The sequence below is a fragment of the Camarhynchus parvulus genome, chromosome 5, assembly GCF_901933205.1.
Source record: "Camarhynchus parvulus chromosome 5, STF_HiC, whole genome shotgun sequence".
NCBI lineage: Eukaryota > Metazoa > Chordata > Aves > Passeriformes > Thraupidae > Camarhynchus > Camarhynchus parvulus.
Genome location: NC_044575.1, coordinates 58,676,173 through 58,701,955, shown reverse-complemented (window position 1 = coordinate 58,701,955; position 25,783 = coordinate 58,676,173). Strand labels below are relative to the sequence as shown.

Genomic DNA, 25,783 nt, shown 5'->3' with positions numbered 1-25,783 from the left:
TCATCCCTGCTCTTGCATATTCTGTAAGTGAAGGTTCACATCCATCTCCATGTTTCATCATGGAATCACGGAATGTTTTGAGTTGAAAGGGAATTTAAAGCCCATCCAGTTCACCCGCTCTCTGCCATCAGCACCTTCCACTAGACCAGGTTGTTCCAAGCCCACCTTAGAACATTGCCAAGGATACAGCAGCCACAGATTCTCTGGGGAACCTGTGCCAGGGCCTCATCACCCTCACAAGGAAGAGTTTTCTTGCTAATATCCCATCTAACCCTGCCATATATCTTTGTGAATTCATTGCCGCTTGGCCTATCACTTTTAAGAAACACTGGCACTATCAGGAATAGGATAATTAGGAGCACACCCCCAAGAGAGGTTTAAAATGGAATTAGGGGCGGGGGATCCGCCCACGCCCCTCACGGAGCCCTCGCGGAGCCCTCACGGAGCCCCGCCCCCGGCGCTCGAGACCGTCCCTTCCCGCCTCGCCGCCCCACCCAATCAGCGCGGAGATCACCACACATATTTGCATATTAAAGCCCGCCCTCCTCGCTGCTCACCAATCAGAGCGCTCCTCACACGAAGCCGGGGGAAAGCCCTGCTCGACTTTCCCCACACCCGCTGAGCCGCAGCTTCCCATTGGGCAATGGGCCGGTGGGTGGGGCCAATTTGAACGGGCGGCGGCGGGGAGCGGCGCCATGGTGAAACCGCTGAGGGATCGGGATCGGGATCGGGATCGGGATCGGGATCCGGATCCCGGTACCGCCGAGGGTCCCGGCCCCACGATGAGCCCCCCGCTCTCCCCGCAGCCCGCTGTGGCGCCAGCCGACGGCTTCGCCTCCTCAGACGATGAGGCCGGCGAGGAGGACCCGAGCCCGCTCCACATCTCCTGGTGAGGCGGCACCCGCGGGGTCCTTTCTCTGAGGAAATTGTATTAAATCACTATTCTGAGAAACAAGAGGGTTTTCTCTCCGCAAGGAAAACCCCAGCCGGGCTCTGGTGACCTTCCAGGCTGGGGGGGGCCCGGTGGTGCTGGGCAGGTGTCAGTGGATGGGGTTGGGGTTGGAAGGAGCCTCTGGGGCTGCTCCAACCGCCCGGCCCAAGGGCTCACCCACAGCAGGAGCCAAGGATCACGTCCAGGTGGGTTTTAAATGTTTCCATTTAAAACTCCACAACTTCCCTGGCAGCCCGTTCCAGGCCTCTGTTCTTTACTCACAGGGTGCTGAGCCCCTGGCACAGGTTGCCCACAGAAGCTGTGGCTGCCCCATCCCTGGAAGTGTTCCTGGTCAGGTTGGACAGGTCTTGGAGCAACCTGGGCTGGTGGAAATTGTCCCTGCCCATGCCAGGGGATTGAAACAAGATGATCTTTAAGGTCCCCTCCAACCCAAACCTTTTGTCACCCTCAAAGTAACATTTTTCCTCATAATCGCTTCCTGTGTTTCATTTTGTTCCTGTTGGTCCTCATCATCCCACCAGACACTGGTGAAAAGGTTTGACCCCACCCTCTTGACACTCCTCTAAAGACATTTATATATTTAAATTATAATTGAAATCTTCCCTTCTGATTTTTATTTATTTTACTTTTTATTTTCTGATAGGTTGTCTTTGTCTCCTCTCTACTCTTCAGAGTTCCTGGGATTATGTTCCCTTCCAGGTAAGAAGCATTCACTGAAATTTGCAGGCATATTTGAGAGCTGATGAGGGGTAATACCTTGTACCCCAAATTTCTGTGTTGTGGGTGATTTCTTTTGTAATCTACCCCTGGAATAAGTGTTTTGGAAACACCAAAGCTAATCTAGAGAATATCTTAATGCAAGATCACGTTTTTTAAAGTCAAAAAAGTAAACATATAAACTTTGTCTGCATTTTTAACTACCAGAACTGCAGCCATGGTGACTCTCCACTCAACTCTTAAGTGATCTTTATTCAGCGTTTTTTTTTGTTGGATGATTTTTTGTGTTTTGTGGGGGGATTTTATGCTGTACTCTGATTTAAAATATCCAAAACTTTTCATCTGGAAAACACAAAGCACCTTAAAACCTTGGGCAGATTTCTTTGCTTAATCCTATTACATTACAGTATTAAGCAGATAATGGTGTTTAAACTGTCTTCTGCACCAGGGATCTACCTGCTAAAACAAGAACTGTGTTTTATTCAGGGTGTAGCTTTGTTCCTTGCCTTGATTTTGGGGGGAGGCTGCCTGTGCTCTGTTCTGCTGCTGCAGCCATCCCATAAATGTCACTTACCTGCAGTGGTAATTGTTGTCCATAACTTGTTTCAGGTTGCAGGTTTAAGGATATCAGAAGAAATCTTCAGAAAGATATAGGTGAGTGTTGTTTGTGCCAAGGGCAATTCCATGAATATTCTATGACTATGGAATAAATAGTCAGGATATTTCCAGGCAGGAGCTGCACAGTACCCATGAGGCATCTTCAGAGCAGCTGGGATCAAGATGAATTACAAACTTTTAGTCTTCCTTTTTCCCAGAGAAAAGTGGAATTGGGATAGAAAAGATGGAATTATGTAAAGATTTGCGCTGAGTATTCAGCTGTGAGCACTAAAGAGCAGAGACCAATAGCAAATCCCCAGTGTTTGGGTAAGTCAAGCTTAGGAAGGAACTCCTGGCTGTGAGGGTGGGGAGGCCCTGGCACAGAGCAGCTGTGGCTGCCCTGGATCCCTGGAGTGTCCAAGACCAGGTTGGACAGGGCTTGGAGCAGCCTGGGATGGTGGAAGGTGTCCCTGTGAATGACAGGGAGTGGAATGGGATGAGCTTTGAGGTTCTTTCCAACCCAAACCATCCTGGGATTCTGTGATTTTAACTGGAGATGGGACAGAAACATCCTTAAGTGGATAACAGGCTGTCCTGAGTGCTGCTGTGTTCTCCAGTGAGATTCTCTCAGGATTCCTTCTGAACTGATAAAATTCCTGTCCTGGATTATCTGAAGGGAAATGTGGGGGAGACTCAGTGGAAGAAAAAGTGCTCAAACCAAAATTGCTCACTCCTATTCTCTTAGCTCCAAAGATTAAACAAGAGACTCAGGACCAAGGTCCTTATCTGTTTATCCTTAAGCTTGATTGGCTTTTGTTTATCTGCAAGTGTCTTAATCCATTGGCAGGAGAACTAAAGAGCTATGGGATCCAGGATGTTTTTGTGCTTTGTACCAGAGGAGAGCTCTCAAAATACCGAGTACCAAACCTGATTGACACCTACCAGCAGCACGGGATGTGCGTGCACCACCACCCCATTCCTGATGGCAATGCTCCTGACATTGCCACCTGCTGCAAGATCCTGGAAGAGCTCAGAACCTGCCTGGAAAATAAGCAGAAAACAATGATACAGTAGGTTCTGCCTCCCCATCCCCCCATGTTCCTGTAAAGGATGCCAGCTTCTCTCCATGTGTATGAGCAGGGGCAATAGTATAGTGTGAAAAGGCAGTTGCACTCTTTAGGGTTAGTTCATGCTGTGAAGTCTGCTTGTTCCTCTTCCTGCACCTATTTGGAGGGAATTCTTCCTTTCAGAAGATCAGAATGTCCCATTTCAAGATTAGAATGTCCCATTTCCCCTTGCTCTGTCCAGCAAGAGTTTTAAGGTGTGTTTTGAGTGGCACCACGGGGCTCCTTGCTCCCAGCCTACCTGGATATCAGGTGTACAGAATGAGTTGAGGGCTAAAACACTCCTTTGTCAGAGGCTGTGACTGCTCCATCTCTAGAAGTGTTCCAGGCCAGGGCTGGGGCTTGGAACAACCTGATCCAGTGGAAGGTGTCCCTGCCCATGGCAGGGGGTGGAATGAAGTGACTCTAAGGTCCCTTCCAACCCAAATCACTCTGAGTCTATAACATTTCCCTGGACTATTTATCAGGGACTCAGTGGGTTCCAGCAGTGCAAAATTCACTCCTGATTTCCATGAACGAGTTTAATGGAGTTTATTTAGCTGAGCTCAGAAGAGAGAAGAACTTTCCAAATTCCATGTTCCCTGAATGATCCCACTGACACCTTCCTGTACAGACATCCACTGAGTCCTTGGTATTTCTGCTGACACAGAACCCTGCTCTTCTTCTCACAACTGTCCTCAAACCCTTAATCTGGAGTAGGATTTAAAGAAATTCGAAATTGTCCATCCTCCTACTGTTTCCTGTCCTCCTGTGCCTTTGGGACTATTAGCAGGAATGAAGGGGAACTTTAAATTTGAAATTTCCATGGAAAGATACAGAAGGTCTGGAGAATAAATAGGATATATCCCTGTAGGTATAGAAATAGACTATAGAAAATATGTAGAAATTCTTGTTCTGGCTTTTTTTGTACCACTGCTCCTCTTGATTCTATTAAGGCAAGAACTGTGTCCATCTCTTTATGTGCTGGGGGATCCCTGGGTGCTGCAGTTTGCTACAGCTCATTCCAACCAGATGTTTTCTTTTCTCCCAGCTGTTATGGTGGCCTTGGACGCTCCTGTCTTGGTAAGCATTTGTCTCCATCCCACAAACCCACAGAGCCAAATTCTGCTGGAATCTTCTCTGTGGATGCAATCCAAACTGCCACTGCCAGGAGCAGCCTGGTTAATGGAAAGGACATGAACCAATTCCTCTGCATCTGATTCACCCAGTGTTGCCCCTTAAAGCTTTCAGGAGTGTTAGTTACTGGGTGTTCCCAGAAGGAAGGGGTGGGGATATGGCCAGAAGACACAAAGGGGAATTAACTGGGTGTACTGGCACTCATTCCTGAAAAGCCTAGGGACTGCATCCAGATGATGCTGGGAAGGCAGTGGGAGGGTTTTCACCTATTTCTAAAGCCCATAGGCTTAGGCCAGGAGCAGCAGGGAGATGGGCCAGGGCACAGAAATAGGGTTCTGCAAGAGACCCAGGAGCTCTAGGACCCAGATAGGTTTGCCAGGGTGGTTTTCATGGGACAAACCAGTGGCTGTGTGCAGTCAGAGGTGCTCAGCAGCATTCAGGTGTAAACACTTTCCCTTGCAGTGGCTGCCTGTCTCCTGCTCCAGCTTTCAGACACCCTGGCACCTCAGCAGGTGATAGAGAGCCTCAGGAACCTGAGAGGATCAGGGGCCATACAGACCATCAAGGTAATGGGGCTGCAGCAGGTAACACATGGGTCTAAATACCAGTGAGAGCTCAGCCAGTCCCCTCCTTCACTTCCCAGAGATACCTCTGCCTTTCCAACAGCTGCTCTCTGGGGTTTGAGCTGTTTCCTGCTCTCAAGAAACAGCTTCTCCCAAAAGGAAAAGGCCTTAAGTTGTGCCAGAAAAGGTTTAAGTTGGATAATAGAGAAAATTTCTTCACTGAAAGGGTTGTCCAGCCCTGGCACAGCTGCCCATGGCAGGGGTGAGTCCCCATCCCTGGAGGGATTTAAAAGCCGTGTGGATGCACTTAGGGACATGGGGTAGTGGTGGCCTTAGAGTCCTGGGGGAATGGCTGGACTCAAAGACCTTAGAGAGATTTTCCAATCTAAATGATTCCATGATTCATGATAAAGCAGCTTTGAATTCTGACAACTCCCACCTCTGAGGACCACATTTTGCATTACCTTGGGGTAATGCATCACCTGTGGCCATTATGGGGAACCACAGGATCTAGGTCAACATCCATGGAATCTGTGTCTGACAGTGAAAAATCCCAGAGGGTGTGGAGTAAGCACACGAAGAACAAATGGACCAGAGGGTGCAGTTTTCATCCAGGGGTATCAAACAGCTTTTTAACACAGGTGGTGCCTCTTCCTAAAGCACAGAGCACTCACTGCAGGCCTGGTTGTGCATTTCCAGCAGTACAATTTCCTCCATGACTTCCGGGAGAAGCTGGCTGCACACCTGGCCACAAAGGACCCGGTGCTGAGATCGGCGTCACGGTAGCTGATCCTGCCACAGTGTCTGTGTGGAAAACTCCTGGACAAGACACTTCTCTCCTGACCTTTCCTCAGTGCTACTGCCTGTGTGACACAGCTGCTGCCTTCCAAATCTGTGTGTAAAGTATTGGGATGGGGAAGAAATCCTAGAGAACATGTGGCATCTTCCCCCTCTTTGGTGATTTTAATACTCACTGCCTGAAAAATGTGTACAAGTCTGTTTGTGTCCATTGCTGTTCTGCTGGGAGAATGGAGCTGGGTAGAAATTCCATCTCTGGAGCTGTTTAAAACACCCTCACAGCATCAGCTCTGCTATAAAGCAAAATCAGGCTGGAGTTCTCACCCCTTCTGAGCTCGTAACAACTCGTTCCAAAATGTCACAGTTCTGCTCAATGTGTTGAGGGCTATTTGGGAAGGAGTCTCCTCATTCCAAAAGCAGGAGGTGTTGCACCACAAATCTGTGACAAATCCAGCAGGGGGGTTGTAGGTGACTGTGGCAGGAAGACACTGCTGCAGCAGCGTGGGTGAGCTGGCACAGCCCTTCTGCCTGCCGCCAGCACTGAGAGTAAACAAACAATCAGCTGGGGGCTGGCAGGATCTCACAGGAACAGTCCTCTAGCAGTCCCCAGCCCTCCTGTTCCACTATATCCATTCATAAAAGCAAGATGAAACAGCTCCTGGCTTTTGATAAAGTTCAGGATTTTGCTAAAGTTCAGGATCATCTCAAGTCAAGACTCCACACAGCACCAGGGGGCTGGAGTTGAACAAGTCCCTGCTTTGTGAACTTCAGAATTTATCTTTTAACACTTGAACTTTGAGCACAAAGGTGATTTACTGTGTTTACTGCCATTCCCTTCCCTACTCTTACAGCAAACAGGAACTTTTCCAGTTTCCACAGCATAGAATAGTTTACAGCAACTATCCTGCCCCAAATGTGCTTCAGTACTTAATCCTTGCAACTAATGGTTTTCAGATATTAAATATTTATCAAATGACTCAGCAGGAAGCTTGCTGAGGGCGAGAGAAGTGTTCTTTATCTTCTCCATAATCTTTTGCCTCCTAGAACTCCAAAACAAATGAGCAGGTCCACGTTTTGAATGCCAAAGGCCTGGTACTCCAGCAAGGCATCACACAAGGGCTACTCCAACACTCCTGGGACAGGAGGCTGATGTTGCTGCACATGGATGATTTTATCCACACCCCTGGGCAGCTGGGAATATTCATGTGCACCCCACACATCCAGTTAAAGCTGCTCAGCAGCAGGACAGTGCAAACACTTGGGTAAATATTGCTGGGCCCTCGCAGCTGGAGGGGCTGCAGGAGCAGCTGTCACTTGGGCTCAGTCAGGCCTGCATTGTTTATTGCAGTGTGGCATTTGGCTCAAACCAGCCCAAATGCCAAGGGAACAAGAGATTTGTTTAGAAGGTTGAGGAGAGCCAGGGGCTACAAGCAGCCAGTCTTGTTCCCATAATGGATTAATAAATATACAAACATAAGAAAGGTTTAATGAGCTTTGCTTCCACAGGCTGAAGTCATCTCTTACATCTTCGGAAGAGCCAAGCAGCAGAAAAATAAAAATGATCTAAAAAGAACAATATTCATGAGTTTCCAAAAAAGCCTTTCAAAAATTCTTCCGTGAAAAGCTAAAAATTATGGCTGCACAAGGAAAAAAACCATCATGGAATGCTTGAGCAGTAGGGGCATGGGAAATGCTCAATCAATGCAAGGAAATGTGAGAAAAACAATTTTATGTATAAAGCAATAAACTGTCAGGACTATTATTACTTAGGAAAGAGAATTTTGAAGTTATCACAGCCTGAATTCTCTTATCCCCAGTATATTAAAAAAAACCTAGAAACTAACACTGTCCATCCCCTGGAAACCCAAACTTTGTGTGATAATAGAAAAGGGGAAGGTTGTGGAGGAGAAAGGACAGTCCCAAACCTGTGGAGGGACTTCCAACCAGAGACCAAACAGACTTAGCCCCTGTGACAGGTGACTTGAGTGAAGTCTGTTCATTCACACCCAGCACAAATAAGGGGGAAAGGGGGAACATTTTCACCACATCCTAAAAAAGAACAGTGTAGGGCCACTCAGTGGAGTTGGCAGAACTGTTAAATGCCTGTTTTTTACACACAGCAATTCCACTGCAGAACTCACTGTCAGCATTGCCCAGAGCAGCTGTGGCTGCTCCATCCCTGGAGTGTCCAAGGCCAGGCTGGACAGGGCTGGGAGCAGCCTGGGATAGAGGAAAGTGTCCCTGCCATGGCAGGGGCTGGAATGAGAAGGGATTTAATTTAATGTCCCTTCCAACACAAACAGCTCTGGGATTCCGTGGCCTTCCAGACCAGGCTACAAAAGTGCTCTAAAAGCAGCTGAAGTGATGGCACAAAAGCCATTCAGAGCTTTTTAAAATGCCAAAGCCCACTCAGGACATCTGTAACACACAAATTCCCAAATTTCTCTTCAGGCAGATACTCAACACCTGCCCTGTTTCATATTCCTTTCCTCAGCCACTACCACTGCCCAACACACCAGTGTTGGAACATCTGGGTTTCTGGTGGAACCCAGTGCAGCCATTCATACAATTTTTACTGCCCCTAATACCCAAGAGACCCAAAGTGAACAAATACACAGTTTATGCAAAAAAAAAGTTTTACTAGAATGGGGAAACTCTGCATTGTTCTCCAGCACAGTAAATGAAAAAGATCCCTAATTAATACTTGTAAATTAAGCAGCTGTTCACAGTCACAATTTACAATGCAATATTTATCTGAAACATTTTCCTCTGCCCTATCTGCTATTTAACTTCAGGAAAAAAAGCAGGAAATCAGAGCTTCCTTTTCCAGAGGTAATTCAATTCTGTGTTCTGTTTTTAAAGGGAATGCAATAATCCACTGTAAAACAATTGATGAACACAGTGAGGATCTGTTGAATTTATAAACAAAACAAAAGGCACCACATAAAAAGAAATGTTGCTGAATTTGAAATTTGTTTTTTATTATCATTTATTGCACTAAGGAACAGCAGGGCAGTTTCACAATCTCACCTTCTGCTTTGAAAAATTCTGTAGTATTTAGTACTCTTAAACCCAAGAGTGTTTTCATCATTGGACTTGATAAACTTTGGAGGTTTGTCCATTTGTTAATCAGCACAGACATTAAAAAAAAACACATTTAAATTCATTCCTTCATGGACAATTCAACTTCTCCTACCACAATGGCACAGGCTCGAGATTAAAGCAGGGTTAATGTTTGGAGAAGATACAGACCTGGACCTATGGATGCACATACAGGGGAAGACTAACCAGATAATAAAAAAAATAAACCAAAATAGAACTATTTTTGCTTTTGTGTCCATGAATTAACATCCTAAGTCCAACATCACCTATGGGCAAAACACACAGCATTCCAGTTCTTCCCAAGCACTTGGAGCCAGGGCTGGTTTAGTCAAGAGTGGGATACACAAGTTCAAGTGAACCACTACAAAGCCCATCCTACAGCAAATCCCTAGAGTACTAAGGCTAGTAGTAACCAACACCTACTTGGAGGTTATGGCTGTTCCTTATGGAGTGCAAAGTCAAAACTTTTCAAACCCCAGTCATCTTTATATTAATTTACACATAATTCATTAATCTCAGCGTCCCAGTAAAATATAAGAAAACAGTCTTTCCACAAGTATAAAATGTGGAAATATTTTAAAAATAGGGGAGTCATTGTTTTCTAACTCAATTGTGAACATCAGATTCCGGATTTAATCTTGGTCAGAGGTTCTTGTTGTAAAGAATCCATGTTTTTTGTGGCTTTTGCATGCACTTAACTGGAACAAAGCTTGCTGAATGTCTTCTTAAGAGCTCACCAGAACATAAATCATGCTGCAGAAGAAAAAAAAAAAATTAAGATGCATCATTTTGATTAGTGTTACATATTTAATTCTAACAGGGTCTACTGTAAGGAACAAGTCCATGTGAGATATGTGGATTGTGACTGAAGATCTGACAAAATGACTCTTCTACTTCTGACTTCAACAAAATCACATTTACATCACACACTTTCCTCTGAAAACAATGTTTCAGCTTCTTAATTAAAATACCCTGAGATTTATTGTATTATATTTAACAGAAGAAAAGTTTGGAGCTTTTTAGTCTACAATCATGGAACAGAGATTCAAAATAGTCATTCTGACCAAATTAGGATTTGTGTTTTAAAGCAGAATCAGGGGTGAATGTGGATCCTTTTGCAGGAAAGCTGGCACTGTAGATGACCATACAGATTCCCAGCATGTCTTGAGTTGGAAGGACTTTATGGATCCTCTCACTCCAACCCCTGCAATGGGCTGGGAGACCTTTGGCTAGGCCAGGGTGCTCCAAGTCCCCTCCAACCCTGCCTGGAACACTTCCAGGGATCCAGGGGCAGCCACAGCTTCTCTGGGAAACCTGTGCCAGGGCCTGCCCACCCTCCCAGGAACAATTCCTTCCCAGTATCCCATCTAACCCTGCCCTCTGGCAGTGGGAAGCCATTCCCACGTGGCCTATCACTACACACCCTGGTCCAAAGTCCCTGTGCAGCTCTCACAGGCTCCCTTCCAGCACGAGAAGGATCATATTCCTATGGACAGTATTTCTCTCTGCACTGAGCCAAAGCTTCAGACTGAAGAGGAAAACTTACCCATATAGGTAGTAAAAAAAAGATAGAAGGTAGAATGCTAATTTGCACCATCCTTCTTTCTGGCAATAGGCTAAAATATCTGCATTCATGATGGTCGTAGGATCGTAGAGCCCCGGGCCGCTCATCACGGGTCTGCTCATGTACCTGGAACGAGGCACAGGCAGGTGTGGGGTGACAGCCACAGGAAACCTGGGTCCTGCCCCACCCACCAGGGAATGCCACAGCTGAGACACCAGTAACACCCTGTACAGGGAAGCAATTCAATTCCCATGTGTTAAGGAATGGCAGAGGAAATTGGAATTGCTATTTCAACTGGCATTCCACACTGGGAATTGTCTCAGTGCACCTCTGGCATGTCAGCGACTTTTAACACACACAACTCAATTCCCACACAGCACAAGAGAATAAAAACCACCCAAGAAAGCCAGGTGATGGCTCTTACTGTACAGCCATGACCTGGACTTTCCCAGAAAGCATCTGGGTTTTCCCAAGACACAGAACACTGGACAGAAGACAGCAACAGGAGAATGAGTAACAATTCACTGAGCATAACAGACTCGCCAAAATTACCTCCAAATATGATAAGCCAACAAGGGCATATTGAGACCCAGTGTGAGCCACTCTGCTGCACAGAGAAACATGACACAGAAGAATGCATGGATGAGGTACTCTGGAAGTACAAGCTGGAAAAGAAAAAGGTGAGTTAGAAGTTTCGATTGCACAGTGCAAAACGTGGCATTTCAGCTACTTTGGAGGCACAAAATTGCTTAAAAATACTATTTAAAATCAACACTAACAAGAACAAGACTGGTGAACGTGAAAGCAGCAGCCAGCACTATGTGCCTTGCTGTTTTCACATGCTACTCATGAACCAAGGAGAAAACTTTATAAGATTTAATGGTCAGATCAATATTTTTTTATTGCTTCTATCAAATTAACAGATTCCACACTTTATGGGTGACACTCAGAAGAGGTCACTGAGATATTTCTGCTCATGCAACAGAGAAATATCAGTAGCAAACATGCTCTGCAGAACGGTTTATAGGCAACAAGATGTTTGTGTTTTCCTGTTTTACAGATCCAGAACTTTCCAAAGTTGAATTATTCCCAAAATGTAACACCCCAGGCAGAGCTTTACCCAACCAAACCAGCGGTGACGTGGTGGCACACACAGGTCTGCCCAGAGGAGCTGCTCTGCACAGACAGTTCTCCCTCACAGCTTCCCACTGTGCATGCTTTACAGCATCATGCTTCCAGCAGAAGCCCACAGAGCTCAGTACCAGGTACCATGGAGTCACAGGAAGCATGGAATGCTGCAGAGATTAGTGTTGTTAATAGGAACAACATGGAGAGGTACAGAGAGTAAACACATGCAAAGAGCTGCGGAATCTCACACCCAACACGGGAGTTAAGTTTTATACAAGTCACCCCAAAGTGTTGCTATTTATTCTTTATTACCAGGTTCAGAAGGAATCATACAAATCAGACTGGTTTGGGTTGGGAGGGACCTGAAAGCTCATCCAGTTCCACACCTTTGACTATTCCAGGCTGCTCCAAGCCCTGTCCATCCTGGCCTTGGACACTTCCAGAGATCCAGGGGCAGCCACAGTTGTTCTGGCACCCTGTGCCAGGGCCTCACCACTCTCATTATGAAGAATTCCTTCCCAATCTCCCATCCATCCCTGCCCTCTGGCACTGGGAGCCATTCCCTGGCTCCTGTCCCTCCATCCCTTGTCCCCAGTCCCTCTCCAGCTCTCCTGGAGCCCCTTCAGGCCCTGCCAGGGGCTCTGAGCTCTCCCTGGAGCTTCTCCTCTCCAGGTGAGCACCCCCAGCTCTCCCAGCCTGGCTCCAGAGTAGAAGCAGAAGATCTGTAAAGCTTTTGCCTTCTCAACTCAGCCCTGTAAAACTCCTCAAGGAAAACACCCCAATTTTACCCAAAGGCTTAAATTGTCTCTGTGTGTGTGCATGTACACACACAACACACTCTGCCCTCTTTTTGTGCAGTATGATTAACATTGCATGGGATGGTAACATCAAAGTTTCAGTGGTTTCCAATTTTTTTTCTTCCTTTAAAACCCCAGAATATCTTCCTAGAAACCTAAAACCTACCAACAAACACACTCACCACCTACTTTGCTGACATTCTATTTCTCTAAACGAAGAATATCAAACAAAGCAAAGTTGCATCAACACCACCAAAATTCAGCTGTTGGACACAAAATATTTCAAGTAAATATTTTCATCCAGATCCTTCTTTGCATACTTACCATTTACACATGGAATTATTTATAGCAGAACAACCACCCTGTCCAACACACGATGCATTTGGCAGCCTGCTCAGACAGATTCACCAGGCCTGAAAAATCTGTATTTATTTACCTACATATCTCAATATGTGTTTTTCTTTTCTCTTGTTTATTATACCCTACTCCCACACCAGGATCTCTGCCTCTTTCTAATCTCCCCCACTTGATCCTCCCTGCCTGTCCTAAAGAAAAATGAATTACATCAGTTCCTACCATATTTATCACAGAAGTGAGGGAGGATGGATCTGGTTGCTGAGAAAAGACACGACTATAACAGGAGCAGGGAAGAGAAGGAATCAGCAGTGTACTCAGGAGTTACTATTTTAGGCTAATCTTTCCACTGAGGTGCCTCAATTCCTACCAAGATCTTTGGTTCTTTCTACAGGAAAACAACACACCCATGTGTTTGTCCAGCATCACGTACCAGATCCCCTCAAGAGCCTGAACTTCACTTTTGGGGACTAGCCTGCTTCCACAGGAACAGCAAATATGAGATTATTTCAGACTTTCAGTTGCAAAGCTGCCATGTAAAGGACACTCACTCCATGCACGTGGGGCAGCAGAAGGTTAATATTCAGTTAAACATGCACATTTTTACACTACAAAGGTTGCAGTAAGGTCATAATGCATCGATGTAATGAGAGTTGGCCTCTCCCACACTGCAGCAGAGATGACTGGAACAGACCAAGCAAGGGAAACTGTTAGATGCACAGCTCTCCTAGCAGCAAACCTCCTCTCCTCTTCCCCTCCTCACACTGAAATATTCACTTTCATTCGTGTGCTGTACATAGAACACACTCTCTGCCCCCTCCTCCACCCCCAATTACAGCAAATTTATTTTTTGTTGTGTATTTTACTTAAAACACACTAAAGCTACAGCTCAGGCCACGCTGCTGTGCTGCCCCTGCATCCTCCCTCAGCCTGGGCACACACAAACGAAAAGCCATAAGAAAGGCACAGAATGCTGCAGGATCAAGCTCTGTGTTCTTTAACAAGCCTCCCTGATGCTGCTGGCCTGTCAGAGATGCAGGCAAACAGTTTGCCTCAAATTCTTTTCCTAAGCCAAGGAGTGTCTGAGTCGCATCCAAGAGAGGACACTGGGACACATCCCTGATCCTGGAACACAGAACAGAGAAGTGAGGAGAGCACCTATCACCTTCCATTCACCCAAATCCTCCAAAAAAGATCAGAACTGACTTGGTCAATGCTCGAAAAAAACCCAAGTATTCTCCTCTAATCTGAATTCGTAAATCTGACTTGAAAAACACAATTTATTTCTGCCTGAAGTTATTTTCTGACACCTAACAGGCATGTAACAGTTTTCCCCAAGTTGCTGGGTAAGCAAGCAGAATTGGTTTGGCACAAAATATGGAAATCCATGAGGTTGTTATAAACCCCAACGAACAAATAACGAGCAGATGAACAGGCAGACTAAACAAAACAGCTAAATAGTATTACAGATGTTCCTAACAAAATGAAAGGGAAGATCAAAAACATGAAACTGAAAAGCAGTACACACCTTTAATGCAATTTTGACTCTTTTAATCTTTTTGACCTTTTCAACTGTCTTTGTGCCGAAAATGTGGAAAGCAGATTGAAAGAATGTTAGTATGACAGCTGACAAGATCACCATCAGATTAATAACAGTCAGAATATTCAACTTGAAACTAAAGAATCAGACAAAGAATTTCCCTACAACTTCTACCAACAGCGAGGGCTTCTCAACCCAGATGCAATTCTATTGCCCAGGCCGATTGCATCAAGATAACACCAAAAATAAGCATTTTACATGTATTTATTTAGCAAAACAAAATGTCTGGTGTGCTACTTACAGGATTGAGTGTATTACACTGGTCTATGGGGTTCTTGTAATCAGTCTTCAGTTCATCAAATGCTATAATCTAGAGGGAAAAAAAATTAAAGAGTTTTGATTCCCCAGGATCAATTCTGTATTTTATCCATTAAAAGTAGCATTTTGGCACAGAGCTGCTACCTTTGTTCTCAGTAACATTTCACCTAAGTTCTGCCTACAACTCACAGGTAAGACAGATGTGGAACAGGTTTTACAAATACAAAAGCAGTCATTTCATCAGATATTCAAAAGCCTCTGACTACTCCCCAACTTTTTATCTTCCCCCCTGCAATGAATTTCCTACATCCCCTTTATCAGTTTTCAGCCCCACTTGCTGTGCAGACCCCAGCCTCACCCAGGACTCTCTTGGTGACCAGCAGGAATCTGGCATGGGGTTCCTTAATCCAGAAAAAGCAAGAGCAAGCTTAAAAGCCAACAGATATTTTTCCTCATTGTCAAAGCAAATGCTGAGGCCACGTACATCCCAGAATCACAGAACTGTTGGGACTGGAAGGGACCTCTGGAGACCATCCAGTCCAACTTCCCTGCCAAAGCAGGATCACACAGAGCAGGTTATACCTCCAAAAGTATTCATTTTTTAAATAAAATTTTTAAAAAATGTACACCGGTATTTTTCTTGACATAAAAATAAAGACAAAGATGCAGCATGAAGTACAAAAGGCAGTTTTACACCATAAATGTCCTGCCAAGCATCACACCCTCCCTCAGAGCAGCTCATCTCAGGCAGGGTCCTGTTGGCTGCTCTCCCAGTGCCAGCCTCGAGGAGCAAATCACAGAATCATGGAATGGTTTCGGCTGGAAAGGACCTGAAAGATCCAATTCCAAACCCTACCAAGGCCAAGGACACCTTCCACTGTCCCAGGCTGCTCGCAGCCCCATCCAGCCTGGCCTTGGGCACTTCAAGGGATCCAGGAGCAGCCACAGCTTCTCTGGGCACCCTGTGCCAGGGCTTCACCACCCTCACATAGAATTCCTTCCCAATATCCCACCTATCCCTGCCTTCTGTCAGCGGGAAGCCACTGCCCCTTGTCCTACCACTCATGCCCGTACAAAAACCCATTTTATCCGCAGAGAGGCCGATTCCCGCTCCTAGGGCGGTTCCGGATGCGGTTTCCCCGCTCCCTCGGCGGCTGTCCGGGGACGCCCTGGGGGCTCTCCGGGGCCCTTCCCCGGGCGGTCCCCCCCTTCACGGTGCCCGTACTCACATGCCAGATGGCGAAGAAGATGAGGGCGGCCGTGAGCAGCAACGCCAACATATAGCAGAAGGCGGCGAACGTGAAGGCCATGGCGGCGGGGCCGCGCGGGGGCTGCCGGGCGCCTCAGCAGCCGCCGCGCAGCCGCCATGGCCGCGCCCGCAGCGCCCCCTGCCGGCCCCGCCCGCCGCCGCCATTTCGTGAGGGGGGGTGTGAGGGGATGGGACAAATACCGGAGTTTTCACCTTAAAGTGTGGGAGGAGGGAGTGCGATCGCGGTTTGTGGAGCGCGGTGTGAGAGAGGGTTGGCTTAGAATCATGGAGTCACAGAATCTAGTTTAGAAAAACCTACAAGATCATCGACTTCAATGACTCCTGTGAGTGTCAACACACAGCACTGAGTGTCATTTCCAGTCATTCCTTGAACACCTCAAGGGATGGGCACTCCAGACCTCCTTGGGCAGCCTTTTCCCAATGACTGACCACGTTTCCATGCACAATTTTTCCATAATATCCAATGCAAACCTCCCCTGAGGTTTTCTGAGGCCATTTCCCCTCGTCCTGTCCCTGTTCCCTTGAGCAGAGCCCGACCCCCCTGTCTGTCCCCTCCTGTCAGGAGCTGTGCAGAGCCACAAGGGCCCCTGAGCCTCCTTTGCTCCAGGCTGAGCCCCTTCCCAGCTCCCCCAGCCTCTGCTGGAGCTGCAGCCCCTTCCCCAGCTCCATTCCCTTCCCTGGGCACTCTCCAGCCCCTCAATGTCGTTCCTGGATTGAGGAGCCCGGAACTGGGCACAGCACGTGGTGACCTCGCCAGTGCCCAGCACAGGGGACAATCCCTGCCCTGGTCCTGCTGCCACAGGCCAAGGGCCACCGACCTCTTGCCCACCTGGCCAAACCTGGGCTCGTGTCCAGCCACTATCAAACAGCACCCCCAGGTCCTTTCCTACTCTCCAGACCCTCTGCCCCAGCCTGGATCGCTCCATGGGGTTGTTGTGACCCAAGTGCAGGACCTGACATTTGGTCTTACTCAACCTTGGACTGTTGGTCTCTCCATTGATCCAGCCTGTCCAGGTCGTTCTCCAGGGCCTTCCTGCCCTCCAGCAGATCCATACTCCCACACAATTTGGCATTGTCTGCAAATTTGCTAATGGTAGACTCAATCCCTCAGCCAGATCATCAATAAAGACATTAAACACTGAGACCTACACTGATCCCTGGGGGCACCACCAGTGTGCAGCATCATTCCCCACTACTGTTTGGGCCCAGCCATCCAAACAGTTTTTAACCCAGCCTAGGGTAAACCTGTCCAAGCCATGGACTGACAGCTTTTCCAGGAGTTTGTGTTGAAAGGGAACTTAAAAAACATCGATTTTCAACCCAGTGCCATGGGCACGTACACCTTCCCACTAGACCAGTCCAACCTGGCCTTGAACACTTCCAGGGATGGGGCAGCTACAGCTTTTCTGTGCAACTCATGCCAGGGCCTCACCACCCTCACAGGGAAGAATTTCTTCCTAATTCTCATCTAAATCTTCCTTCTTTGAGTTTACATCCATTCCCCTGTGTCCCATCCCTACCTGATCATGTAAAATTCCCTGCTCAGCACAGGCTACATCTGGAGAAAAGGGAGATGGCTAATATAGGAAGAAATGCTGAAGAAGGCTGTGCTGTGAGAGCCCTGGGGAAGGGAGGGCTGCTCATACAATCCCAAATCAATACAACTTGGAGCCTGCCCAAAGGAAACAGCAAGATGAGAAAACAGTTTGAGAAGATCACCCCACTCTCCTTTTCAAAGGTCATGTAAAAGTTGTTCCAGTTTAAGCAGTGACACCTTGCAGTAAAGGCAAGCTGGGGTGACATTGCTGCAATCATTTCCTCTGGAGCAGAGTGAGAGATGATTTCCATAAAACCAACAGCTGCCAAACTAAATAATATTTTCCAGTGTTATCTGCTGGAAAGCTTTATACACAATTAATGGAGTGTCACAATGAGAGACGAGCAGAAACTTTATTTCCCTCACCAAAAATACAGGAAAAGCTGTAGCAAATGAGCTGTCTTTAGGAAATCAGCTGTTGCAAAGATAAAGTTGATGTTTCAGTATAAAATCACTCATCTCATCCACAAACTACTCCCAGTAAAAGTGCTGTGGCGTCATTATGACCCATGAAACTTTGATGTGAAACTCAGAAAACAGATTTTAAAATAAATTTCAGCGTTGAAGAGCCCTGAAAAACCTGTTCTAGTGGAAGGTGTCCCTCTCAAGTACTGTGCCAAGGGGTTGGAACAAGATGGGATTTGAGGATTCCCAACCCAAACCAGTCTATGATTCTGTGACTGAGATTAATAAGAAGGTGAGAGAACACAAGGCCAGGAGAGTGTGGGGTGGGTACTCAGAGCTGCTCTGAGCCATTCCCAGCTCTGTCCCAGGAGCCTTCCCATTGCCTTGCAAGAAGGACAGACAAGACCACTGGGCAGTGAGAACATCAGGAAGGGCAGAGCCTGTTGTTGTTTCCTTCCAGCTCAGGGTGACAGGATGGGTTAGGAAGAGAGGCCCTGGCAGTGCATCACAGCCACCTTCCAACATTCCTCATCCCTCGCTCCTGAGGAGCCAGAAACAACAATTTCTGCAATCCCTCTGCAATAACAGCTTTCCTCATATCACTTGATGCTTCTTTAGCCTTATTTATTTGCAAATTGTTTATTTCTTATTTGGAGTGCCCTTGAGCTGCACTCCACACACTCATTCCCACAGACATAGGACTGGACTGTGCTGGAAAACTCCCTGTTTTTTCCAAAGCCATCCAAAGCCAGTTTGCCTCACAAGAGCTGTGGGAGGTAGAGAAACAGGATGTGTGCAGAGATCCTGTTATACCTTGGGGCTGGGGAATGCAGGTTTTCCACTGCAGTTTGATCCATTCAAGGTAGATGTTTCTGTATTTGATGATTTCTTGTACATGAAAATGTTGTGCAACAGGGATGTGCAGTCTCAGAAGTAAAAAGGTGTGTCAGTCACATACTTGCATTTGCAATTAATCCTGGTTCTGCCTTGAGGAATGCAGTGTTTTATTCCCTCGGGTGCTGGCATACCATTCAACTGCAATTATCCTGTCAGGAAAAGAGGAAGGCAGCTGTAATCTTGCACAACAAAGATTTCTGCACTGAAGGATTTCTTTATTATAGATTTTATTTTTTTTTTAAAGATAACACAAAAGGAAATGAAAAGTAAATTCTGTAGAAAATGGTCTAATCAATTCTCATTTCACATCCATTTGGTATCTCAAATCAAACAATGACTGAGTATCTTCTCTGATTAAACTTTGAAAACAATGCCAGGAAGCCACAGAGGAGCTCTGGAGATGGCCCACAGCTCTTAATGCACTTTCCCGTTAGTCTGGACACACTGAGTTTAATCCTGATTGGAATCCCCAGGGAAAATGTCAGTGTCTGTTGCCTTCATCTTAAATCCCTCTCAAGTACTTGTCCTTATTGGAAAACAGCCGTATAATCAGTCACAATTCAGTGTGTTACAGGCTGCTCATGAGGAAGATTTTGGCAGAGAACTGTGAGGAAAGATTATGGAGCAATTTCTCTGAATTATGCACAGGTTAACCACATCCTTCAACATTAAAAATTGTCGTTTCAGTTACAGATATCAAGGAGAAATCTAATACTATTGAACTTGGTAATAAAAATCCCACTGAGTTTAATAGACTTGACTTACTGGGTTTTCAGGAGAGGAAAAACTGAGTATATATCTACAATTTAAGGGGCTCATAAAAAGGAGGGGGAGGGACTTTTTATACAGGCATGGAGTGACAGGACAAGGAGGAACAGCTTCAAATTGATAGAGGGCAGGGTTGGATGGGATATTGGGGAGAAATTCTTCCCTGTGAGGGTGGTGAGGCCCTTGCACAGAGAAGCTGTGGCTGCCCCTGGATCCCTGGAAGTGTTCCAGGCCAGGTTGGACAGGGCTTGGAGCCCTGGGATAGTGGAAGGTGTCCCTGCCATGGCAGGGAATGGAATGAGGTGAGCTTTAAGGTCCCTCCCAACCCAAACCATCCTGTGATTCTGTGAATTTAGCAGAGACTCTCTGAGTATCTCTAACAGAGTCCAGCCAAGGTCACCTTCCTGCATCCCTGTAAATCCACATCAGGAGCAGCCAGAGCACAGAACTCCTCACCCACTTATCCTTAACAGACATTGGTTCAGTCTTTCATCAGCAGGGTGAACAGATCCCTGCACTTGCAAGTGCCCCAACTCCCCATCCTCACTGGCAAATACCCTTTCCTATTGCACTAATTAACTCACTCCAGAATCCCTGCTTAGGCTCTTCCATTTAGTAGTGCTCACATAAACAAATTAACATGATAAATTCCACTGCACATGAAAGCCAGTCTCAAGAGAAACAATCACATTTAAAACCCAATTTCAGAACACGGGTGCTGCCAGGCATCTCACCAGGACTCATTACAGAATCCACCCGTGGCCTCAATCCCTCCAACATTCATGGTCAGATGGCAACAGTTTCCATTTAATAGGCTAAATACTGAATACTCAACCTGTCCTCATAAATAACAGGGTTTGTTTTTCTCATGCTGGGTAGAGCTCCTGTTAATGGCTTTCCACACAATTCTGAGCATGATAACAGTGTGTGGACAGGAAAAGAGACCAGGAGTTGTATTAAAAAAAAATAATTATAATGCAAATCGGGATTTGGCTGCTCATCAACAACAGAGGGGATTTTACAAAATGTTCTGCATTAGCCTAGCTGTAGCAGTGGTGGCTCCAAAAATGTCACCCTTAGTCCTTAGCTCTTAGAATCACAGAATGGCTTGGGTTGGAAGGAACCTTAAAATTGTTCAGTTCCACCCCCTGCCATTGGCAGGGACACCCTCCACTAGACCAGGTTGCTCCAAGTCCCATCCAGCCTGGCCTGGGACACCTCCAGGGATTAACATCCTTATTGTTTCTGCCCAAAAGGAGGCAACATACACACAACTTCAGCTTTGTATCAGAAAAAGTAAGCTGTGGAGGGCTCTGACTTTGGTCTTCCTGTTCTCCCACACACATCCCTTGTGGCCCTGAGTATGGCACCTTCAGGCCCAATGTGTATTTATACTCCTAAATCACACTAAATAGGATTTCAAAAGCCTCCATCCACATCTAAATTCCTTCACAAATCTTGCTTTTGATCTCTCCAGATACATCCGTATTATCAAATCAGCTCAAAGCTATACCAGTGCTAGAAATCCACCCCACTGGTTGTTCTTGATATTTAAAGTCCAGCTCTGCTCTGGCTGTGGCTCCCACCAGTAACCTCAGGCACGGGGAGCTGGGTGGAGTGGCTGACTCACCCTCCACATGCACAGCCCGTGTGCATGAGGGCACACAGCCAGTACCTCCAAGGTTTTAGGACTAAACCACAGGAATGAGGCAGCAGCAGTAGAGATGCAAAAGTTCTCTGTAGATGAGAACAGCTTTGTTCACCTCCCAGACAGGGAACTGGCTTGTATTAAACTGTACTTACAGACCTTGGAATGGGGCCATCCAAGGAAGAAGGGCTCTTGAGTGGATGCTTCTATTTTCCTATTCTCCCAGTAATACAGCTATACAATTTGTTTTGTACTCCTGAAGCAAACAATTGCACATTCACAGTTGGAGGTAGGGTATAAATATTGTCTCTGGCTGATCCCTTGATCCTGTCGTCCTCACTGAATTAATCACACTCGCAGATCAATCCAGGATTTGTTGCTGGCAGAGCAGATGGCCAGGCAGACTGCAGTTGTGAGCAAGGCAGGCACGTTCTCCTTCCAATTATCCAGCAGCATTTTCCAACAGTGGACATTTAAAATTAGACATTATTTTGAACAAATGTTAGATCTCTCTTGTTCCTTCTTCAGCTCCATAGGGACAATGACCCCTGATTTTTGCTCTGCTTCTATGCTCTAAGGCTCAGCAAAAGTACAGGATGGCTGGTGCCCCTTTCCCTTTCAACTGAACGTTTTCTGCCCCATTTTCTTCTGCTGTCTTCCCATTTTCCACAGAAATGAGGTGACAACACCAGCTGCTGTTTGGCACAGGGATTTCAAGGGTGCATTATATTAATTGCTGAGCCAAGGGCTCCAGGAGAGGGAAGAGAAGCTGCATTCATGGGGCTCATGGCATGGAACAGCAGGAATGGGGGTGACAGTGTGTGCCTTTCAAACAGCCTGGACAGGACTTCCCTGGAGTAAATTTGCCGTGAAAGACAGACGTGCTGTTCTCGCAGTGTTTACGTCTGTTCTGCATTCAGAGTCCCTTGGATGATAATTGCTGCTGTCTCCCCTCTGTCCCCTGCTGAGGAGCTGTGAGAGCTGTCAGGGGAGTTTCAGCCCAGCTCCATCAGTTCTGTAGGAGACACGTCACGTTGCTCCAGAGGTGAACAGGGTTAACCCAGAGCATGTTTACAGTCCCTGACGGAATGAAACACGACAGGACAGTCCAGAGGAGATGATCCCCCCATGCTGGGACACAATGGGCCACTCTGATTAACCACATCTATGCAAAGGCATCGACATCATCCCCTTGGCTCCACGGCTAGAGAAAAGACAGGGAGGTTACACAGAGCACAGTGAGGCTGCACGGGATGCTGCACACACACACTGCATCAGACAGCCTCTTATCCACACAGGAACACAGCATCCAACAGCACCCAAAGGAACAGCTGACATGGAAAAAAGCCTGCAAGACCTGGGAGGGGAACAGTGCCCAAGTTTACACTGGTGTGAACTCAGAACCATGGAATCCCAGAATGGTTTGGCTTGGAAGGGACCTTAAAGATCATCTGGTTCCAATCCCCCTGCCCTAAGCAGGAACACCTTCCACTATCCCAGGTTGCTCCAAGCCCTGTCCAACCCAGCCTTAAACACTTCCAAGGATGGGACATTCACAGCTTCTCTGGATAATCTGTGCCAGTGCCTCACCACCCTCACAGTTATAACATTTTTCAGATATTCAATCTAAACCTACTCTTTCAGTTTGAAGCCATTCCCCCTTGTCCTGGTACTCCAGGCCCCTGTAAATATTCTCTCTCCATCTTTCTTGTAGGCTCCTTTCAGGTGCTGGAAGCCTTCTCTTCACCAGGCTGAACAATCCCAATTCTCTCAGTCTTTCCTCACAGCAGAGATGCTCTATTCCTCTGATCAGCCAGGTTGATGACATGCCAGCACTGTGCTAACCACCTACAGAGGATATTCACTTCAGTATTTCACCCTTTGCTACTTCCCACAAAATGAAAATAGAAAACTTGAGGTATGCAATTGCTCAGCCTTATGTTCAACCTTTCAATATAGAAACCAGATACAAATGTGTATTAATTTGAAAAGTTAAAAGCTAAAGCCAGGGGTCCTTGTACTTCAGAACTGTATTTATTAAAACAATGCTGGAATTGACATTTCCAATGCCTTGAACACAGCACAAACCAAGCCAGTGCAGCCCAGAGAGAGGATGCCAATTCCCCAAGAGGATGATCCCAGATACATATTTTGAGAACTACAAGTCCTTCTCCCTGCTGTACTGTAGGAACCCATGTGTCTGCATGTCTGGCAGTTCAAGGCTGCTCTTCAAGAACACCAGGGCTGCCTCTGAGATGCCTGAAAAACTCTCTCTTCCCCAGCAGTTGTCATTTAAACTGTGTTCCCAGACCAGCCTCAAGGCCAGCTCAGCACACAAGACCAATTCCCTGGGCTCAGTTCCCTTCTGGAGGAGGTGGGAACAAATGACATCATCTCCACAGCTCTGCTTTGCTGGCAGAGAAGCAGTTACCTGCCCTAAGGAAAGCCCTGCAGAGGATGGAACCAAACTGGAGTTACACATGTAGAAGCCAAATCCAACACCTCCAGCATTTATAAGCCTCTCTGTGCAGGCTTTCCCACAGGAAGCTGAGCTTAATTTCTTTAGACTTTGTAGTACATCACCACAACTGCAGCTGACACAACTGTGCCAACTGACAAGTGCAGGGGATGAACCCACCTGTCACATCTTCAGTTTTGTTCCAAGGGGTGAGGCCCACCTTAAATCCTCAGCCCTGCCATACAGGAGTGCAGCTGAACAAATTCCAGCCACTCTTACACCACAGAGTGCCTCATGTCCTTCCCACAGCCCCACCAGCCCTCCCTCTCAAGGCTGCTCCATGTCAGTTCTGCCTCTCAGTGGCACTGTCAGAATCTCACTGCCTGTGCCTGGCTTCCCACCCTCACCTGCACCTGAACAGGAAACTGCAGGAACTTCACTGTGAGGAGCTTGGGAGAGCCAGCTTGTATTCCAGTCAACTCAACAACCCATGAACAGCTGGCACAGGCACAGTCACACACTGTCACACACAGACAGCAACTGCCCCAGCTTCCATCCCTGGAAGTGTCCAAGGCCAGGCTGGACAGGGCTTGGAGCAGCCTGGGATGGTGGAAGGTGTCCCTGCCATGGCAGGGGTGGAACTGGGTGGGATTTAAAGTCCCTTCCAACCCAAACCATCCTGTGATTCTTCTTCCAGCTCCTCCAGAACAAATTACATTTCTCCTCCTCTCTGTTATTCCCAGACACTCTGCCAAGCCACAGATCTCCTTAGCAAACTGCCAGCCCTGGGCAAGCTGTCTCCACAGCCCTGGAAGGGAAAGCAGCACTGTGAGATGCTCAGGCTGCAGGTACACTGCAGGCTGGTCCTGCTCTGCAGAGCTTTCCCATTTTGATTCCTACTCCCCCTTTGCTTTGACTTATCACCACTCAATTGACCTTTTCATCAGAACTATGAGAAGCCACTGACCTTTCCTGAATGGAGGCAGTTGCCCTTCACTTCATATCCCTGATCTCCTGGCAATTCTCTCTACTCTGCTGTTTTTATGGCCTGTGATGTGGCAGTGCCAATGAACTATTGCCCATTTCCTAGTGAAGCACGCTCAATGACGAGCAGAGAATGCCACAGGACCCCACAGGGGACCTTCTCCTCCCATAGGAGAGCTATTTATTCCTTTTTTTTTCTCCTTTTCTAGAAAACCATTCTTCTCCCTTAGCAGCTTTTTTCCCCCGAGCTTTTGGCAATAGATTTTGCCTTTCAGGGACTGAGATGCCATCAGGAGCCAGATGTGCTGAAGCAGCTGTGCATTTTCTCCTTCACAGATCTCTCACCTGGGAGCAAAGGGGTTTATTTCTGTCATGTTTAACCAGTGGCCCATTAATGCTGTTCTTTGGTGTTCACAGAAACAATCTATGGCAGGTACTGAAGCTGAATTCCTGGGGTTATACTTGGCAATTTTTTCAACAACAGAGGAATCAAAGTCACCAAAGATCATGACAGGATGAAACAGCAAGAATGCAGAAAAAAGGGCTTAAATCAAATTAATGCAGTGGTCTCTTGGGCAGGAAAGAGATAAGTCAATGACTGTGGGAAGGTAAAAAAAACGAAGTTCCTCTGTCTCCATCAAGCTTTGGTTTCCTTGACAGCTACTCTGACTCTGTTCAGTGAGCACCCGCACTCTGCATTGTATTCCACAGCTCCAGGTTCTGCCAGGAGCCTTGTGGGAGAGGTGGAACAGGGAAGTTGATGTGGCATTCCAGGCTGACACGGAGCCCCACGCTGCCTTGCACCTCATCTGGAGGCAGTGGGAGGTCTGTGACACAAAGGTGCCAAGCAGCAGAGCACAGCAGTTCCCTGCAGTATTCCAACAGCTCCTCTCCTCCCCAACACAGCAGATGGAAACAGGAATTTTATATACAACAGCAAATGAGGGAGCAGTTGAGACTGAAGACACCTTAAAGTCCAACACAAACTCCAGAAAGCTGAGAAAAGGAGGAAGGTCATACCAAGCATCACCAGATCTTCCCTGTCATACAGGGACCACTTTGCAATTAAAACAGACCAACACAACC

General features: G+C 46.9%; 2 protein-coding genes across 3 annotated transcripts; one reads left to right on the top strand and one right to left on the bottom strand.

The window, feature by feature from the left end:
- The first annotated feature begins 685 nt into the window (after positions 1-685).
- CDKN3 (cyclin dependent kinase inhibitor 3) lies at positions 686-7,369 on the top strand. Of its 2 annotated transcripts, none has more exons than XM_030949663.1 (7): positions 686-889; positions 1,596-1,651; positions 2,279-2,323; positions 3,114-3,336; positions 4,421-4,452; positions 4,969-5,072; positions 5,772-7,369. In XM_030949663.1, exons 1-7 carry the CDS (start codon positions 696-698, stop codon positions 5,853-5,855), a joined length of 738 nt encoding a protein of 245 aa, XP_030805523.1. In that variant the 5' UTR covers positions 686-695; the 3' UTR covers positions 5,856-7,369. The 2 variants fall into 2 exon arrangements, with proteins under 2 accessions (XP_030805523.1, XP_030805522.1); XM_030949662.1 differs by having other exon boundaries at positions 5,769-7,369.
- A 1,452-nt stretch (positions 7,370-8,821) lies between these two features.
- Positions 8,822-16,047, bottom strand: CNIH1 (cornichon family AMPA receptor auxiliary protein 1). Its single transcript, XM_030950186.1, has 5 exons — positions 15,900-16,047; positions 14,654-14,722; positions 11,086-11,198; positions 10,516-10,659; positions 8,822-9,722 (listed from the first exon to the last, which is right to left on the bottom strand). The coding sequence occupies exons 1-5, from the start codon at positions 15,978-15,980 to the stop codon at positions 9,695-9,697; spliced, it is 435 nt and encodes a 144-aa protein (XP_030806046.1). The 5' UTR covers positions 15,981-16,047; the 3' UTR covers positions 8,822-9,694.
- Between the last annotated feature and the right edge of the window lie 9,736 nt (positions 16,048-25,783).

Bases quoted from the DNA above. Each gene is read 5' to 3' on its own strand.
- CDKN3 (XM_030949662.1), top strand. From the start codon at position 696: ATGGTGAAACCGCTGAGGGATCGGGATCGGGATCGGGATCGGGATCGG. The intron at 3,337-4,420 runs GTAGGTTCTGCC...CTTTTCTCCCAG, and splicing joins AAGCAGAAAACAATGATACA to CTGTTATGGTGGCCTTGGAC. The intron at 5,073-5,768 runs GTAATGGGGCTG...GTGCATTTCCAG, and splicing joins GGGCCATACAGACCATCAAG to CAGTACAATTTCCTCCATGA.
- CNIH1 (XM_030950186.1), bottom strand. From the start codon at position 15,980: ATGGCCTTCACGTTCGCCGCCTTCTGCTATATGTTGGCGTTGCTGCTC. The intron at 14,723-15,899 runs GTGAGTACGGGC...TTTTCCCTCTAG, and splicing joins TCTTCTTCGCCATCTGGCAT to ATTATAGCATTTGATGAACT. The intron at 10,660-11,085 runs GTAATTTTGGCG...GCCTCGTTCCAG, and splicing joins TTGGCTTATCATATTTGGAG to GTACATGAGCAGACCCGTGA.